General features: G+C 43.3%; 1 protein-coding gene across 3 annotated transcripts in view; it reads left to right on the top strand.

Annotated features, from left to right (window-relative positions):
- cacna2d1a (calcium channel, voltage-dependent, alpha 2/delta subunit 1a) overlaps positions 1-16,002 on the top strand; it is a 91,612-nt gene extending 75,610 nt beyond the window's left edge. For all 3 annotated transcript variants that reach the window (XM_047574797.1, XM_047574796.1, XM_047574795.1), the window contains 11 exons: positions 211-282; positions 656-723; positions 817-855; positions 950-1,021; positions 3,784-3,936; positions 4,926-4,978; positions 5,490-5,545; positions 8,186-8,312; positions 9,321-9,433; positions 11,607-11,689; positions 14,567-16,002. In XM_047574797.1, the coding sequence (XP_047430753.1) occupies positions 211-282; positions 656-723; positions 817-855; positions 950-1,021; positions 3,784-3,936; positions 4,926-4,978; positions 5,490-5,545; positions 8,186-8,312; positions 9,321-9,433; positions 11,607-11,689; positions 14,567-14,689 (959 nt within the window). In that variant the 3' untranslated portion in view covers positions 14,690-16,002. The remainder of the gene's footprint in view (positions 1-210; positions 283-655; positions 724-816; positions 856-949; positions 1,022-3,783; positions 3,937-4,925; positions 4,979-5,489; positions 5,546-8,185; positions 8,313-9,320; positions 9,434-11,606; positions 11,690-14,566) is intronic.
- The last annotated feature ends 2,148 nt before the right edge of the window (positions 16,003-18,150 follow it).

The following is an 18,150-nucleotide window of genomic DNA, read 5'->3' as shown; positions in this document are numbered from 1 at the left end:
GATTTATTGCAGAGCTGCTACTTTGCCTGCATTAGTTTTGGCTAGGTGTTCTTAATGAACTGGCAGCTGAGTGGATATTATCGAGCTGATTTAGGGAGAATGTCACACTAACAGGTAGACACGAGCCAATAATATCTTTATAGCCTTGAAATAAAAAGTGAAGTGTGTGTGCATGTTGTCCACACAGTGTTTCCTTTGTCGTTCTTGCAGCAAGTGACGACTCAGTCCTAGTGAGCCGAGCAGTAAACCTCAAGGTTGACGATGTCGTACTCAAACCAGCTGGTGAGGACACACACAAGTGCAGGCACACACACACACAATTCCTCAACTTGTGTCTTCTACCTCTACACTTTTTTTAGCCATGCATCTTATTTACACACCTTCATTTGTAACCTCAAAGCCTTACTCACGCACCTCCATCCCTCCAGACACGCTCGTAGTCTCTTCCCTAATGGCCGCTCCTCCTCTTTTGTCCATTTTCATCCCCACTCTTTGACACACACACACAAACACGCGTACACAAACCACACATCAAGCTGTCCGCTCCCCTGTGATCTTTAGCCAAGTTTGCATTTTTGAAGTTCAGAGTGTAAAGTTGACGCAAAGGTCCGATATGATCTAGGACGTCTGGCTTTTGTGTTTGTCTTTCCCCCAGTGGTCGGTGTGAAGTTGGACATCAGTGCGTGGATGGCGAGGTTCATTAACACCACATACAGGATGAATGTGAGTAGATCGTATCTGCGCGTCACATGGTGCTCTCACAGACGTACACTTGATTCACGGCGTAACTTTTCATCCGCTCTGCTCTGTTTTAAGTGCAATGACGAGATCTGTGGCTGTGAGAAGAACAATGAGGTAAGAGGTTTTCCTTTTTTTTTTTTTTTTTTTTTACATCTTTTAAGGATCATGAGAATGTAACACCAGTTTAATTATCTCTGTGTGTTTCCAGTACATAGACTGTGTCATTCTGGATGACGGTGGCTTCCTGGTGATGTCCAATCAGGATGACTATATTCCTCAGGTGGGCGTTTTATAAACCGTAATCTAGGTTGTCAGAAAAATAATAAATATCATCACCACATTCAAACACACTTTATTGGCTTTTATAAATGACTTTTATAGCTCACTTTTATAGTTGGCTAAACCCTAATAGCTTTTATAAGTCAATGATTTATTAATCAATAGTAACAACTAATCTTTTTTTAGATGAGAATGATTCTCCGACTCATTCTTTAACGATGTAATAACAGAATACTATAATTATTGGAGACTAATAACTTCCTTACGAAGGAGGCCTCATTAGAAGTTTGTGCCACATTCATTTTAAGATCAGAGCTAGCTGGATGATTGTCTTGACATCAGGCACAAATGATGTTTTCTTTTGGATGGAAATGACTCCTTTTTTTTTTTTTTTTTTTTTTTTTTAAATTTAATATAGTATAACAATTTAATTATACCGTATTAGAAGCCAGGGATATCACTTGAAATTTTCTTGTGACTGGTCTCTTAAGCCAGAAAAAAAAAGATAATTTAAGATAATTTTCTTGCAAGTAAAACAAAACGCTTTTTGGACAGATAAAAAGAATGATCCCATGTTCCAAGTACTGGCTTCGTATATAGCCTTTCTACACCAGTTATTAACACTGTCTCCATCACTGGATTGGTTTTGCTCTGCTGACGTCACTTCCCAGAATGGGAGGCTTTAAAGTTAGATCGCTACCAAAGCTCTATAGGTCACATGATGACAGATAATCCATCTCAATTACAATTGGGGTGTAACTCTAATTATGAGATACAATTAAGAGGTTATTGCTCTTGATTTTTTTTTTTAAATTCTTCCCAAACCTCCATACATTCACCACACCTTGTTGTTTTTTAAGGAACCGTGCCGTTATCTCAAGGGACTAATATGGTTTTGATTAATGCGCATGACATTCTTCATATTCTAAACAAGGCCCAGCTTGGCCTTAAATAAATAAACTCGAAGCTTAATTTAAACTTCTGCATTAAATCTTCTACGCTGTAACCCGATCGGCACCTCACCCAGATATGGAACTTCTCACTTCGGCTGTGGTCCATGTCTGTCAGGGACTGGACAAGCTGAGGAAATTGAACGGCTTTCTACCTCGGTCAGTTAAAAGGTCGCACACACTGTCTCCTCCAACGTGTTCTCTCTTTTCTGAATTGCAGTGAGTCAGATGAACTGTTGTTGAATCTTTATGAACTCCAACGTGATCCACTCATTGATCAGCCATAACATTAAAACCACTGACAGGAGAAGTAAACAGCTTTGACCATTTTGTGACAATACAATGTTCTGCTGGGAAACTTCTGAACCTGGCAATCATGTAGATGTTACCACCTAGACCAGACCAGGCGCGCCCACCCAATAGCAATGATGGCAGCAGCCAATCGAGACTGGATCCACTAGATCTCAGACTGATCAAGTATCTGTGGCCTCCTCCTCTCAACCTATAGGACCCAGACACCACAGGACGCCCTCAGATGTACATTCTCTGATGAGTTACAACTGTTTTGGAGGCACAAGGGAAACCTGCACAGGATTAGGAGCGTGGTCATAATATTGTGCCTGATTGGTGTAGGGTCTGCATAGATTTGACAAAGGAAGTTTAAACAAAGCTTCAAATGATTATGGTTTGGCAAACCAGTTGGGATTCTTCAATCAGTCTAACTTCACCCTCCACAAATACCAACACAACCAGCAATCATTTACAATCATCATTACCCACACACACACACAAACCCAAATACAGAAAGTGTGCACATTTCTGCCTCCTCATTGTCCCGAGCTAAGCGCTAACACCGGGCCCCTGCTGACGCCCGCGTAAATGTTTTTTCATACGGCCTCAACTCCTTCCCAATCAGGGCTGGGTGTACGCTGGATAAATCAGTTGCCCTCTGAAGTTTGGCAGCAGCACTAAAACCCAGGAACCTTGTTTGGAAAAGGCTCCATGCCCTCAATCATATTTCCTACAGGAGCAAGGTTTCTCTTCTTTCCCTCTTTATGTCCTGCCTCCAGTTCATTCCTTTTCTTTCTCCAAAAAGACCCTCGGGGAGTCTGCAGCCAACAGGGCTGTGACTGTTAATTCATTATTGTGTTATTGCACAGGGAAAGAAGAGAAGGCTCCCTTTACCTTATACGCTGCAAGATTTATATATCCTTTGGCTGTTAGACTAAAGGAGGAATGGATACGTGGAGGACGGCTTGTTAACAGTGACCTTGCAAAGTGGAAGGAAAATGATAGTTTCCTAGAGCGCGCGCGCACGCGCAGAGATTACTTACTGTACACGCTCCTTCTGGATACTTAAACACTTCCATGCTCGCAGTCGTGTCACACCTCTGAGATGCTGAGATTTCCTCTAAGTGGAAATTTATGGCCGCCCTGGTGGACTGCGTTAATCAGATTATACTGAAGCCTATCATCTTGGTTTGTGGGTGATTTACAGCGTGTGGGGACATTTACTGCACATGTATACATGCTGTTTTGCGCACGTGTAGTATGTAGAATTAACCATCGGGGATTGACCGTATTAAAAAAAAAAAAAAAGTTTTAGCACTCAGTAAATGAGAAACCTTGAGGAAATCACGTGCATCTGCAATGTTCATTTTCTCAATGGGTTATTGTCACTGCAGTCATTTCCCCCAGTAAATTTTATTTATACCTTGATATTGTTGGGATTCCATCTTCTAAACTATGCTGCAAAAGCGCTGTTAAAAAAAAAAAAAAAAAAAAGTCACCTCCTTCTCCCTCCTGTTGTTAGATCGGCCGTTTCTTTGGCGTTATCGACCCCGTCCTCATGAAGAACCTGGTCAACTCGTCGCTGTTCACCTCCAAGAGCACCTACGACTACCAGTCGCTCTGTGACCCCGTGAAAAAGAGCAAGGCGGCTGCAGGCCTGCGATCCGTCTACGTGGTGAGTTACATAAGCCAGGAGCAACAACAACCTGCATACTTACATGTTCACACCTTTCGATTTCCCTGCACATACACTCCCCTGCACTCATGCATGCATGCATGAGCGCCGCTTGCACTCGTACCTGCTTGATCGCACACTTCCAAGTGGCCGCAAGCGCGCAGACCGTCTCACGCCGGGGAGCCATAAATCTGGATGGAGCAGATGAGAAGGGAAACAGGAGGGTATGGTGAAAGCGTTAGAGTGGGAGTTGCAGCAACTGTAACAGGATTAGGTGGTCTTGGCTAACACAGAAAGTGATGTAGACCAGGCGCTGTTTTTCGTCACTTTTGCAGAGAAATGATGCAAATTGCCTTGCGCTGAAACTTGTGTTTTTTTTTCTTGTAGCTGAAATCACAGGCACCCATAAGCCCTAGCGAGCTGATTGGTACTAAAGATAAAAGCATTCAGAGGTGTCTCTGAAATTCCCTTTACCGATGCACACACAAATACATCCAGGTCATTTCCTGGCTAGATTTGAATGTGTACACCATGCTTTAGTGGCCAAGGTGAGATGAAAGCTGCAGATATGTCGTGATCAAAGACGCTGTCTACAGTCAGTGATGCCTCAAACACGGTCAGTTAAGATCCCCGATGACTCAAGCCCGCATCAACTAAGGAGCAGGAATACAGCCTTGATTCACCAAAACAAGGCCCTCGCATGCTAAGCATAATCAAAGCAGCATGTCGGGCCTTTTATTCGAACCGTGTGCTACTTTGTTGTCTCGCCTGGTTTTTGTGTACATATTTATCTTCACATCTGTTGAAGAGGATTGTGCTCTAATTTCCACAGGAGAGGAAGAAGTAGAAACTCTCTGGCTGGACATTTTGGTCTTTGCGCTATTGGCTATTAAAAAGCACACACCAGTGATTCAACATTTCGGAATTGAATAATTTGTATTTATTAAACATGTTCTAATATTAATTTGCATGTTTTACATCCCTCCCAGCCGACCATCGCTGACATTTTGAATTTGGGATGGTGGGCGACAGCTGCAACCTGGTGAGTCCATTTTTTAAAAATATGCTTGGTTTTAGTGTCATCTTTTTTTTCTTCTTCTTCTTCTTCAAATGATTAAGAGCAAAAATAAAAGCCAGCCTTGTAAGTCCTTAAACCCGGTATTTAATGGAAAGCATGCAAGGATTTGTTCCTCCAAATGGACACAAAGAATAGCATCTGTTTAATAGCTGAATTGTTCCCAAGACAGTCGACATTCCACAGAATCTTCTCTCGATTTATGCTCAGCGTCTCTGCACTGATGTCATTAACAGCTTGTTTTACAGTACGTCCAATAAAATCTATTCACAGCAGTATCAAAGCATGCATTAAGGTTTTTTGTTTTTTTTTTAACATTTAATACATATTCAGTTGGATAAAATACAGCCTTTAAGTCACACACATGTTGTGAGTTTAGTTTGGTTTTGCATTAGCGTTTACACATATGATTTATCGTGCATTACGCTCCAATGGATCCAGACATTTTTCATCCTTGGGATTCATTTTTGCTCCTTAGGTCAATACTGCAGCAGTTGCTGGTCAGCATCACATTCCCCAATTTCCTGGACGCAGGTGAGCTTCCATTAATTTAAGATAAATCCTGAGGTTTTATCCCATTTTTGCACGTTTAGCCCATTCTGCACAGCTCCGATGTCTTACTAATGGTGGTTTAATTGTAATAAATGTTAATTCTTAGCTGAACTGAAAGGGCCTTAAAAGATATTAATCACTCTTTTAAGTATAATAGTCACCAGGCAGAATTATGTAGTGAGTGAGAATATATTTGTAGAAGAGTTCAACTTTGGGGGATTTTCCAATGTTGCACATGTGAACCAGATCCTCCGGATATGGAGCTGTGTTTGTGTATATTTTACGCGGAGACAAATGTGGCATTAGAAAAATATGGCTTCAAAACAAAGCAAAATTACAGCCTTGATGACGTGATGAAGATGTTCCTTTTAACTTTAATCCTTTTTTTGACCATATGGACGTAGTTTGGATTTAATTTACCAGAGTTTTGACATGTCTGTCTCATGACATTTCTGCTGCCGCCAAACTACTACGTGACAACTGAATTCATTTTCCAGAGAAACTTGCTCATCTTCTCCGAAAAGAAAGCCTTGTGTTTGTTTGTTTTTTGCATATGCCAGCGTCATACCGTGACCAAAAGCATTATGTTTTGGGGTTGATACGTGCAGTCCTTGGCAAGGCAATATCTCGGTTGTGACTTGCAGGAATTTCTCAAATTTGGCACAAATCTGCTCTTGGACGCGAAGATGAACTCGCTCCAATCTGATGGTCAAATGTCACCGTGTAGTCAGCCAAGACCTTTTGGCTGTAACCATTCATGCATTCATTATGGGAAAATCTCACACGAACATGTTATAGACTAAGAAAATTGTGTATGTCAAAAATCAACATTAATACAACATCATAATGTTCCACTACATTATCCTGATAGATCAAGATGCGATCTACGGCTTCACTGGCCGTTGTAGATGTACATCTACCAGGTGGTCATTTTAGTTCCCAGGTTCTTCTTCATCATATTACATTAGTGGCGCCAATTGGGAGAAAAGCATCAGCATGACTGGATACTACAACTGGCATGTGAGAAAACTATTTGGGACCTGTTAACTTGGGACTGCTGGTGCAATTAGGCACAAAATTGACCAATTAGGGAAACCACTTCTGTGAGGGTCAGTGGTTAATTTAGGGTAGCGCTAAGGTCAGGGTTAAAGCCCCCAACTGACTGGTGTTCAGGTGCTGCTTTGCCAGTGTTTTGCTGTGATATAGTCCCAAAATCTATATCTGCCCTAGGCTATCCCTTCGTGTTAATTGCATTGAGGTAATTAGGAGAATTCAGGAGTTTATTTATCACTTTTGCGAACGACCTGTTAATTGGCAACGCTACATAGTACCATTTAGAAGCAATGCTTTTGGGCAGTCTGCTTTCTCAGTACGGGCATCTCAAACTACCACACTTCACTTCATTTAATAAACATCTCAAAGCATGGCTTTTAGAAAATCATAACTGTGATCATAACCCTCTGTGAAAATGTTTGTCCGCTGATGGGGCTTGTTCTCGGGGACTGTGCCTAATTTGTTTTAAATGTGTTGACTTGGGCTCTGTTCAGTGCAGTCATGTGTGACAGTATTAAAGCATTATGTGCAATAGGGTTATAGTAGTGATAATGGTGTATGTGCAATGATGATAGGGATATGTGCAATAGTGTTTATGGGATATGAGAAATGATGATAGGGATGTGTGCAATAGTGTTTATGGGATATGTGCAATGATGGTAGGGATATGGGATATGTGCAATGATGGTAGGGATATGTGTAATAGTGCTAATGGGATATGTGCAATGATGGCAGGGATGTGTGCAATAGTGTTAATGGGATATGTGCAATGATGGTAGGGATGTGTGCAAAATGTGTGCAAAAAGGAAATTAGCCGTATGGCTATAATCTCTCATATTAACGTGTAAATGTTCATTAATACAGACAGTCTCATTTTAAAAATCAATCAGTCAATCAATCAATCAATCAACATTACAGCGCCTATGTTAAGCTAAAGCTTTTAGCTTAAGACAATACCTAAACAGATTTAAAAAGGCTTTCTATCACTTATCCAACTCTGCAGAATACTGTGAGTGACGAAATTTTAGGTAGGGGTAGCGTATTCCTTTAAGCTTTTCCAATAGTGCAACAGTGCTATACTTAGGTTAGTTTCCAAGAAATTAATATACGTATATGAAAATTCCCAAAAGTACATGCATGTGAGTGAATTTTTTTTGTATATGTCCAGTGAATCCATTAACTGCATGTAATGTAATGTAGCCTTGTAGTGATAAATCGCCTGACTCTGCAGTTCCCCTCTCTGCTTTACTATGTAATTAGCGTTTTAGCGTCTTTTAGCTCATCAGTGCTTTGGCTTTACACCCTGTAATTTGTTCGACTCTTTCATTAAGCAAGTTTCCAACAACAGCAGGCAGCTTCTATATAAAAAGAAATGATAATAATCAACTGCATGCTACAAAGCCACTAGCGTGATAACACGGTGGAGTGTGTAACAGCTGAAGACACTCAAAAAACAATCATTTTACGTCGGTCGTTGGTGTCAGTTTTATGTTCGATCTTTTTTGTCTGTTTGTTTTAAGTGTATGCTAATGCAGTTTGACCTAAATCTGCTTGCGCGTCCTTCCACAGCTGAAATGGATGATGAAGTGTCAGATGCCATGCTCAAGGAGGTCTGCATCACCGAGCAGACTCAGTACTTCTTCGAGACCGACAGCCCGTCTTTCCGGGGCTCAGTCGACTGTGAGAACTGCTCCAGGTAAAGCCACCGACGGCTGTAGCCGTGGAGCATTTATGCGCGCCGAGCTAACAGAGCGTGTATAGAAAAGTTTGAGTTGCTGCGATAAGTTTGCATCCCTGACAAACAAATGAAGTCCCCAGCGATGGCACTAAGAGAAGGTTGTAAAAACTCACATACCATAAAGGTGAAGTCAAGCCACTGGCCCGGACCACCGTCTTGGCGCGTTCGGATGTGTGTCTGTTTGTGTGTGTGTCTGTGTGTGTGTGTGCGGGCGGCGGGTTTAAGGCCCCCTCGTGCCGGGCTAATGGAGTGCCTGCCCGCATGCCGCGCGGCGTTCCTGCACATTAGCCGCACACACGTTTCTTTTTAACGACGGCCATAAAAAGAGCAGAGAAAATCATTTGTGCACCGGCGACATGTGGGTTTCAGTAAAGTTCTCGGGGGGACAGTGGGGTGGCACAGCGGGTTTATGCCCCCTTGGGAATAAAAGCGGTCGGGGGGACGCACAGTGTTTTTCATTGTGTTTGCAGCTTGCGGACGTGTCGAAGATAAAAGAGTTGGTTGTACGCAACGATCAGGCATAACATTATGACCACCTTCCTGATATTGTGCAGGTTTGGACTCGTCACGAGTGGACGTGGGCCTTCTGAGGGAGTCTGGCAAAAAGATAATGAGATGTTGAGTTACCGTTTTTATGTTTTGGTCTGGTCTAGGTGGGTGGTACATGTCTAAGTAACATCCACACGAATTCCAGATCCAAACGTTTCCCAGCAGAATAGTCACAAGATCGTCAGTGTCATTCCCTTCTCCTGTCAGTGGTCATAATGTTATGCCTGATTGCCGTATGCGCAACAATAACAGTCTCCTTTTATAGGGTCGATAAACTGTGCATTCTTTTCACTGCGTTCTGGATAAATATTCACCTCTTAGGAGCATTTTTCAGTGAAATTGTATCTTTTCTGGACTCAAGCCCATGTGTCAACAACTGCTCTCAGGTCTCTTGTGTGTCTGCTCCCCCCCCTCCAGGCTCTACCATGCTGAAAAGCTGCCCAAGACGAACCTGGTCTTCATCATAACTGATGCAAAAGGCACCTGCACATCATGTGACACGAAGCCGTTAATACAGGACGAACAGCAATGTATCCTTTTTATTTTATTATTTTTTTTAACCTGACACAGCCACGGGCACGTTTGATTCAGCCAGCAGATGTTCTAAAAGTTTGTCCTTTTTACGAGATAATCACAGATTAGCGGATGACTTGCGGTTGAAGGGGCGCTCGCGGTGAACGACACGATGTTCTTTTCTCCGGGCTTCTGTTTACCTTTCGCCCGCAATTCTTCGTTTCCAGATTCCGCAGCCGTGACAATGAGCGAGCATTTCCGCCGCAGTTGACATTTGCAAACTGGGCCCGGGATGCAGACGCTCTCTCTCTCTTTCTCTCTGTCTCTGAATCTGTGTGGCAGATGGCCGTGTGGGACAAGACTGCCGAATAGCTTACAAACAAATCTGTGATGTTCTCTCAAACACACATGGCTGCGGTCAATTACAGATAAAGCCTCTTGGAAAACGCGGTGCCCATCCCAAGTTTTTAATGCACCTCACCTTAGGGGTCCACCCAGGATCGGTCAGGGTCAGGGCAGGCTGCAGGACAGTAGTGTGCTGCAGTCCTCTGACCCTCCTGTTTGCCTCCTGTTTGCCCCCTGTCTTAATGCACCACACCACATCCAGGGTCACAGGGTCACGGTGTAGGGGCTTGCTTCCTCATCAGGGACTGAGGAAGCACAGTAATAGGGACACTGTCACTTTTCATTATCCCTTGGCATGGCTTGGGGGGCCTGGTCCTCCGCTAGCAGGGGGATCTTGGGCTGGCGGTCTGTGGCCCCACGGCGGTTGGTAGGGGTACCTACCTAGGTTCTCTGGTGTCCTCTTGGCCTGGCTTTGTCTCCCGGTGCTGCGTGGCGACGGGTTCGTGGCGGCTCCCTTGGGTGCCCGGTTGTTCCGGTATCGACTGGTTCGGGTGGTGGCTTGGTGCTCTCCCTCTCCCTTCGATGGGGGGCTGGGGTCTCTCCCTGGCGGATGGGGGTTCCCTCTTCCCGTGGTCTCCCTGGCCTGGGTGCGCCAGGGGCACGGGGCCGGCACCTTGGCCCCCCTGCTCGGATGGCCCGTCCCTGGTTTGGCGCTCGGCTGGTGCCCGTCTGCGGGGGCTTTGCTGGGCTCCTGGGGGGGTCCTCTCGGCTGGAGAGGTGTCCATGGCTGCCCTGCGGGCGGGGGGTGGGGTCTTTGGGGGGGGTGTTGGCGGCGGTGGGTGGACGGGCTGCAGTGGCTGGGGGGTGTGGGGGGTATGGGGAGCTGCTCTGGCCTGCACCGACTTGTGCTTGCTTGGCGGGTCTGGGGGTGTTGGTCGTCGCTCGCCTCTGCGCTGGGGTGTGGCTTGCCCCGTGGCTACGGTGGTTCTCTGGTCCTGTCACCCATGCGCCCCACACTGGGGTGGAGGTTCTCGGGCGCTGGGGCTTCTGACCTGACTCTGGGCCCTGGTAATGGTCTCACTCATATTTAGGGAATGCCCACATGCATGTGTGTTGTCACCTGCCAGCCCGTGCTGGATCACATCAAAAAGAATTGATGAGTCCCGGCTATTAAGGGCTGGATTTTCGCTTTCACTCTGTCACTACGTGCCCTATGGCAGATTTCTCTCCTTCCATTGGGACACCCTTACCCCCCCTGGACTCTCTCATCTCTCCAGAGATGACTGTACCCAGTCATACTTGAGTGAGGTGACTTGGGAAGCACAGAACCCTGTACTCCACTAGTTCCTACTAGCACCACAATCAATCTCCTCCACTGTCCATCCTTCTACATATTTTCTTTCCTTTGTTCCCCCCCTCTATTCACTGAGGTGTAGCACTGCCCTCCCTGCCACACAAGGTCACTACACTCAATAAAGTTCAACAGGACAGTTCTCAGGGAGGGCTGGTGATGGTCACACTCACGCACTGAAGTAATAAAGCTTTCAGCTGCAAGAATATAACTGCATGAACCTCATATAATGTTGACACCCTGTGGTGTTCAACTATGCAGACAAATGCAGACAAAAAAAAAAAAAAAAAAAAAAAAAAAAAAAAAAAAAAGGAAAACGCGGTGCCTTGAAACACTGACTGCCACATCACTGAGGTATTGAGCAACGCGCTCGAAATGTGTTCCGTTTAGTAATCGACGCGTCACATCTTCTAAAATTTTAATTTGCCGCTATTAATACTGATGCAAAATCTGAATCCAAAGTTGTGTCATGTTCCTGACTTTACTCCCTCCAGCTGATGGGCCCAATCCGTGCAAAATGGCCCTAAATCCTCGGTACAGGAAAGGGCCCGCGGTTTGTTTTGACAATAACGAAAAGGTAAGTCGCTTCCGCCAAACCTACTTGAGCGCAGTTTGAAACAGTTTGGAGCCTTTACTCTGTTTTTGTTTTTTTTTTGCACCTGGACAACAGGAGCTAAATGTTCCCCGAATCTGAAAGGGAATGTTTGGCTCCTTGGCTGCTAGACGCCGCGCTCCCTTCACCAGACGCTCTTCTTCATTGTGTCTGTGTATCGTTTAGTGCTGGCCGGGTTGCGCACCATGAGTTTATAATTTCACTACGACTGCTGCCTGACGCTGCTGGAACCGGAGCACAGTGTGACCCAAGGCAAGGCGAATTGTGGGCTCTTACAGGGAAACAATTAGCGGAAAGATGCTAGGACCGGCGTGGAGCCGAGCAGAAATGCGAAGTTAGGGGATCAGATCATATTTTCGTCCAAATGTTTCAGAATAAAACACCTAGAAAACCGGAGGCAGCAGGAAATTAGAATTAGGGAACAATGACCAGTTTCTAGTTTAAAATCCTTCTGGTTGCTGGCAAATGTCCAAACTCCTTAAGCTGCTCTCTCCCAATTTGGAAACAATACATCGGTGAAGGAAACTCACTCATGGCGCCTTTCCACCACTAATATCTTTACACGACACATGTCATTTCTCTCTTTTCAGTTTTCTTTTCTGTGTTTTTGAAATCCCTCAAAAGCTGCGTAGGTTTCCCATGCAAAGATAAACAGCCGGCTGTTACTCGACTTATGAATATCTAAGCCAAACAAACATTTTTATGAGTCTTTGCGTGTGAAACCCCCACGCTCGGACGCCCTGTTTGTTTTCACTCTATAGTCTTTTTCCAGTGTCAGGGATTCTGCCTTAAGAATGAACTCGCAAGCCTGCGCTGTCTCTCGCGCGCACTCAACATGCGGACGCCCACGCACTCGTCCCTCCGGGGATCGCATCTGTCTCGTAGCATTTTGTCCGCCCGACCTGAATTTTTCTGCCTCTTCTGCTCATGTTTGCTTCCTAACTTGCTAACCGTGTGGATCTTTTGCTGCATGATTCTCTTTCTTTCTTTCTTTCTTTCTTTCTTTCTCTCTCTGTTTTCTCCGTTTCCCGCCTTGTGATTGGCTGTTGATGGTTAGGATGAGGCCATGTGCCGACGGAGCGCAGGCTCCCCATTGGCTTCCTCTCTGCTCATGTTACTGCTGCCACTGTTCATGTGCTGTCTCGGGTCAGTCCCATAACACTAGCTCTTCCTCTCATTAACATTTTGTCATTATCTAATGCTCAATCTAACAGTCTTTGGCTTGGAACTCGTGTTTTGTTTCTACCCTGTTTATTTGCCTCACCTCACCTTACCTCCCCTTGTGTTTTCGCCACGTCCCAACGTTTTCCCACGCTCATCCTTCTCACCTGTCACTCACTCTCCTATTACACCAGCGTCTCTTTCCCTCGTCTCACCTGACCTTGAACTTCAAACCCGTGCTCTCTGTGTCTTTCCCCCATCTGTCTTTGTCCGTCCCTGGCCGTAGACGCCGCTGTCCCCACTGATCGCTAATGTATCCAGACGCTAGCCAAAACAGACCACTCACTTCTCATTTGCATCCAGATTTTTGTGGGTCTCTTTGGGTGTTTCGCAACTTTCCTCCCCTTCGCTATAAAAAAAAACGAAACAAAACAAAAAATAAAACATCAAGGCATGACATTTTTTCCGTTGCACCTCCGAGTGCTGAGCATGCAGAGAGCATGGGATCAGTTTTGGTCGTAGACAGCGGCTCAAAGTTTTCCAGTCAAGTATAAAAAAGTCATTTTGAAGCTTTTTTATATTTTCTGACCACCTGTATTATCCTTGTGTCGTTCCAACTAAACGTTTGCTAAGCTTCTCTCCCCTTACACTTAGACTTAGAAGGATTTTATTGATCCCCAAGGGAAATTGCTCGGTCACAGAAGCTCAGTTGCGCATATATATTAAAAACAAAAACTCTAGTAAAAATGAAATTAGTGTAGGATAGTTATAAGCTAAACAAATAGTATAAGCTGATATACAAGTATGCAAGAAATAGAAATAAGTTTATAATTCTATATACATATTGTCTCCAAAATCACCTGCACAGTTGCCAGCTAAATAACCGACGCCAGATATTTAATTAATAATGAAAATATTTGCTAATTACATTTTGTAACATGTCCGACATTCATGGGCTTAGTTTGAAGGGTTTTAAGTTGTTGAATACCTGTTACCATTTTCATTCTCCAAAACCAAACAACTTTAATTTTATCTTATCTCCACTATTACCTACAGTAGCAACGGAAATAATCGTATAATGTGGAATCGTGTTCTAAATCATTTAACCATTTAGCACTAATGTAATATCATATAATATTCAAGATGTTCACCATTCACCATTAAATTTCCTTAAAGATCTTGAACATTGTTTGGAAATCTGGCGTACAGTGTATGAACGGGACTGTGCAGACTTTTATCTGATATATCGGTTGAAGCTAAAACTAAAACTTAAGCACAGTGTTTAAATTCAATGGTGAATGGTACTGACATTGACTGTTAGGTCAAGATTAAGATTACGTACCATCACGTATCAAATTCCATATTTTTCTGTGTAGTATCCTTGCAAGACAGCTTCTTCTGACTATATCTATGAAGAGCTGTCCTGACCTATTGTGTAGACATGGTAATCGCATTCTTACACTTAATCGTTTTAGAAAGGCCAGAAACTACAAACTTATGTAGTCGTTGTGTAACTCTTACTAAAACTGCCTCGTAAACTTGAAATTGGTCCCTAGGTTTTGACCGGATAACTACTGTTTGGGGGAGGGGTTTAGCAAGCAGGGGGAGGAGTTTAGCAAGCGGCCATTGATTGTTTTAATAAAAGAGTAACTTGTTTTCTTCCTTCGTGCTTGGCTCCAGGAGGATAAGCCCGACTGCGGCAGGGGGTCCGGCCTGAGTCCCTCTCTCTGGCTCACGGTGGCTGTTCAGCTGGTGCTGCTCTGGGTTGTGACTGACTCAAGAAGCCACGCCATCCCGTCATGACCTCTGAGCAGCCAGATCGCACCGTTAACCTCCGTCCCTCCATACTTCCGACATGGCAACCAGCGTGCAGCGCTGCCACCAAAACGGCGAACGCCCCCTGACGAGGAGCGCTTCTAACGGACAAACAAACAACAACAACAAAAAAAAATCAACCTGTGAGCCCCACATCCTGCCAGTTTCTTCCTTTGATGCCTTTTATTTTCAGGGGTTTCTCAAAGCGATTTCAAAAGTGGCGTAAGAAATGTATACCACAAGATATTGATTTAAATGATGAGAAAGACCTTTGTTCGCCAGCTGAGGTTAGAGGAATTCAGTCATTCGTTTTGATTGGCGACTTCTGAACTTTATCTCTGGCTTGATGTCAACGATGAAAGAGATTGGACTGCCTTACAGTATCGGAGGGATTTAAATCACGATGGGGGTGACTTGCTGTTTATTGACGATATTGAGGAGTTGTAGTCACCACTGCCAGAAACATGTCCTTCGCTAAAGTCGCAAGAGTATAGTTTATTTTGAATGAATTTGCAGTGGTTAGTTATTAGGTATTTATTGTTTTTGGGTCGGGAGTTTGGCTAAGATTTTTTGAAGCAAAGAGATGCCAAACCGTTCCATCACAGGCCCTCAGTTTGCCTCAGCTAAATTGCCGTTGATTATGACGCCTCGGTCCGATTTTTAGATTCCCGGAACCCTTTTCACAGTGGCATTTTCACGGCATCGTCTTCACTTCTTCGCTGTGCTGTTCGTTCATGTAGATACTGTATTTGCAGTGTGGAAACCATGTTCATTGTCATGTTTATGCACAAAAGCCAACCTTTTTAACTGCCACAGAGCGCTTGCTTCTGAGTGTACGGATTTTAACTTTGTAGCTCGTCGCCTACCAATCAGTCCCGATCAGGAGTGGTACAAGAATCTGGGCTTTTCTGCGTTGGTGTTGCATTGCTCCGATTAAAAAAAATAAAATAAAAAACTTTGTTGCCATATAGCACGCAATTAATCCAATTAGGGTTAAGCCTGGCTGGTGTCCTGTGAGTGATCTGTGGAAGAAATCTCTAGTGCCATGTGGACTGTTTGTCAAACTCTTCGTAGACTGTGGCTGCCGGAAAGTGGAAAGAAGAAGTGTATTATTCAATTATTTTACTTTTTATTCTTTATTTAAATGAAGCGTCATAAACTGCTGTTTGTTTAATTGCCACGATGAAAGAAATAAGGGGTTGCAGGGGAAATCTGTGTGACATTTTGGTCGGGGAAAAAAATGTTACATTTGTATTCACTGTTGTCACTTTTCAAATTAAATGACTACTATCTGCACTGCAGTTCAAAGTGCAGCTGTTATTTGTCAATCTCTGTCACCAAATGAATATCACTATACAGCGGCAGTCAGTCTTCCTTTGGATCCTTTTGGCTTTTGAGTTTCTTTTTCGCGTGCCTTCTTCTCATGTAAGTTACGTATATATACCAACCTACCTAAGTAATGACAAAATGTGTTGATGCTACAAAAAATAATAAAATAAAATTAGACAAACCACAAAATAAATCTGCCAAACTAATGAGTACAATACAGGACCAAAACTAGACTCTTAACTGTAAAGCTGCTACGTATCAAAGAATTAAAAACCATTTACAGGACAAAAATATTCTTAAAGTTGCAGTATGTAGGAAAAACATCTTCACACAGTTGTGAGAATAAGTAGAGCAGGAATGAATTAATGACTGTAGGGTTTAACCCATTAAGTTTACATCTTAATTTATACTTAGGGTTAAAGTTAGGGTTAGGGTAATCTGCTCTTAACGGTTTGTTTGGCACCACTGTCGATGAGTGATCACACAGGTTAATCTTTATGTTGGAGTCTGTTGGTTCGTGTTAAGAAGTGACGGTCACAGAGTAAAGAGATTCATACCTAGGCTATGAATACGTGGAACCACTGTGTGACTTTCAGCGACTTTTGGGTTACACTCTGTGGTTTTACCCAAATATGGCTCCAACGTATGGTAGATGCTGTTAATATGTTGAGCATGTCTCATTTAAACAATTCAAACCGTCATCTGTGTCTGGCATTCAAAATACTAAATTTTTTTAGAATGCTGCATGCACCACGAAAACAAAACCAGGGACTGCATCTTTTTATAAGTGTAAATTTTGTAAACACTTGACAGATGTCTGCAAGAAATGGCTTAATTTCTGTCTGGGAAGATAAAACCACATAATTAAGCTATCCCCATCACCACTAACATTTGTCATCACCCTCTTCTGAATTATTCTTTCAGCTGAATAACTACACCAAACACTGACAGCTTTTATAATAATTAGCATTCCTCCATGGCAGATCAAGGACTGCTAACTGTCGGGCTTCTTTGGTTGAAAAGCTCCACTGCCTCGGTTAAACCAAAACCACCATGGTTAGTAAGTACTTTTTACTCTCAATGTTTACCTCTAACTGTAACCGTCCAACAAATATAATGTGGTGAAACTAACAATGGTATATATGCTCCTAATTTACTAACACTCAAGAATATCAAGTGCCATACACGGTACAACTCTTATTCTCTTGTGGAGAAACCTATTACCGTAATATAACATTTATGCAATGTTACTAAGGCAAGATGTAAGTCAATTGTTTCCCTGTGCTGCATGGTAATTGATGATAATTTACACAACCAAAAAAAAAAACAAAAGGAAAAGAAACCTATCCATTGTGCTCCTGCTTTAGTGTGTAATACTGGGAAGCGTAATATTCTGGGTGTCAGGCGTTTGTTTGTGGTATAATAAGGTGTCATCAGCGAATACTGCCGTTCTCTTGGGGAGACAGCATTTGGCTCTGCCCTGAGTTGGCTCTGGAAAAAGGGAACCCAATTGACCGGTTGGATTCTTGAATGAACTATTCATTATGTTTGATTGATTCAAGGCACGTGCACGTCACTATTATTTAACAACCATGCCAGTTATTCAGCTAAATTTTCTACAAAGCATCATTTATATAACCCATGTTTAGTCAGTTGGTCTCCAGTGGATGAATCCGACTTACTTTGTTGATGTCTAGACATTTTATTTAGTGTAATTTTTTCACATTTACCAGATGGATTGGACTGTCAATCCACATGATGTTGGTGTTTCCCTGTTTTGCCGTCCAAGGGCCACCATTGGGTTGTGAGTTATATTGATTGGATCTATTGACCTGGAATTTGGCATGCACGTTCATGTCCTTCTAAAAATTCATTTGAATATCTTTCCGCATCTTCTGGCACTATCATCAGATCAAATTCTTAATTTCTACAATACTTTCTACAATACTTACTTTGCCTACCCATCTAATTCATAACTGTTGCAAGTTCACAATAATTGCACAAAAATTGCGGACTCTTAGAGAGGTCAACACATTTGTGCATGTAACAATGACTCGACCGTTTCAAGGCTGTTTTAGAGTGGAGAAAAAAATAATTCACTTCTGCGTAGGTACTTATGA

This window comes from Mugil cephalus, chromosome 22 (assembly GCF_022458985.1).
Source record: "Mugil cephalus isolate CIBA_MC_2020 chromosome 22, CIBA_Mcephalus_1.1, whole genome shotgun sequence".
NCBI classification, from domain to species: Eukaryota; Metazoa; Chordata; class Actinopteri; order Mugiliformes; family Mugilidae; genus Mugil; species Mugil cephalus.
Note: the sequence above shows the minus strand (reverse complement) of the source record. Positions and strands in the feature narration are given on the sequence as shown.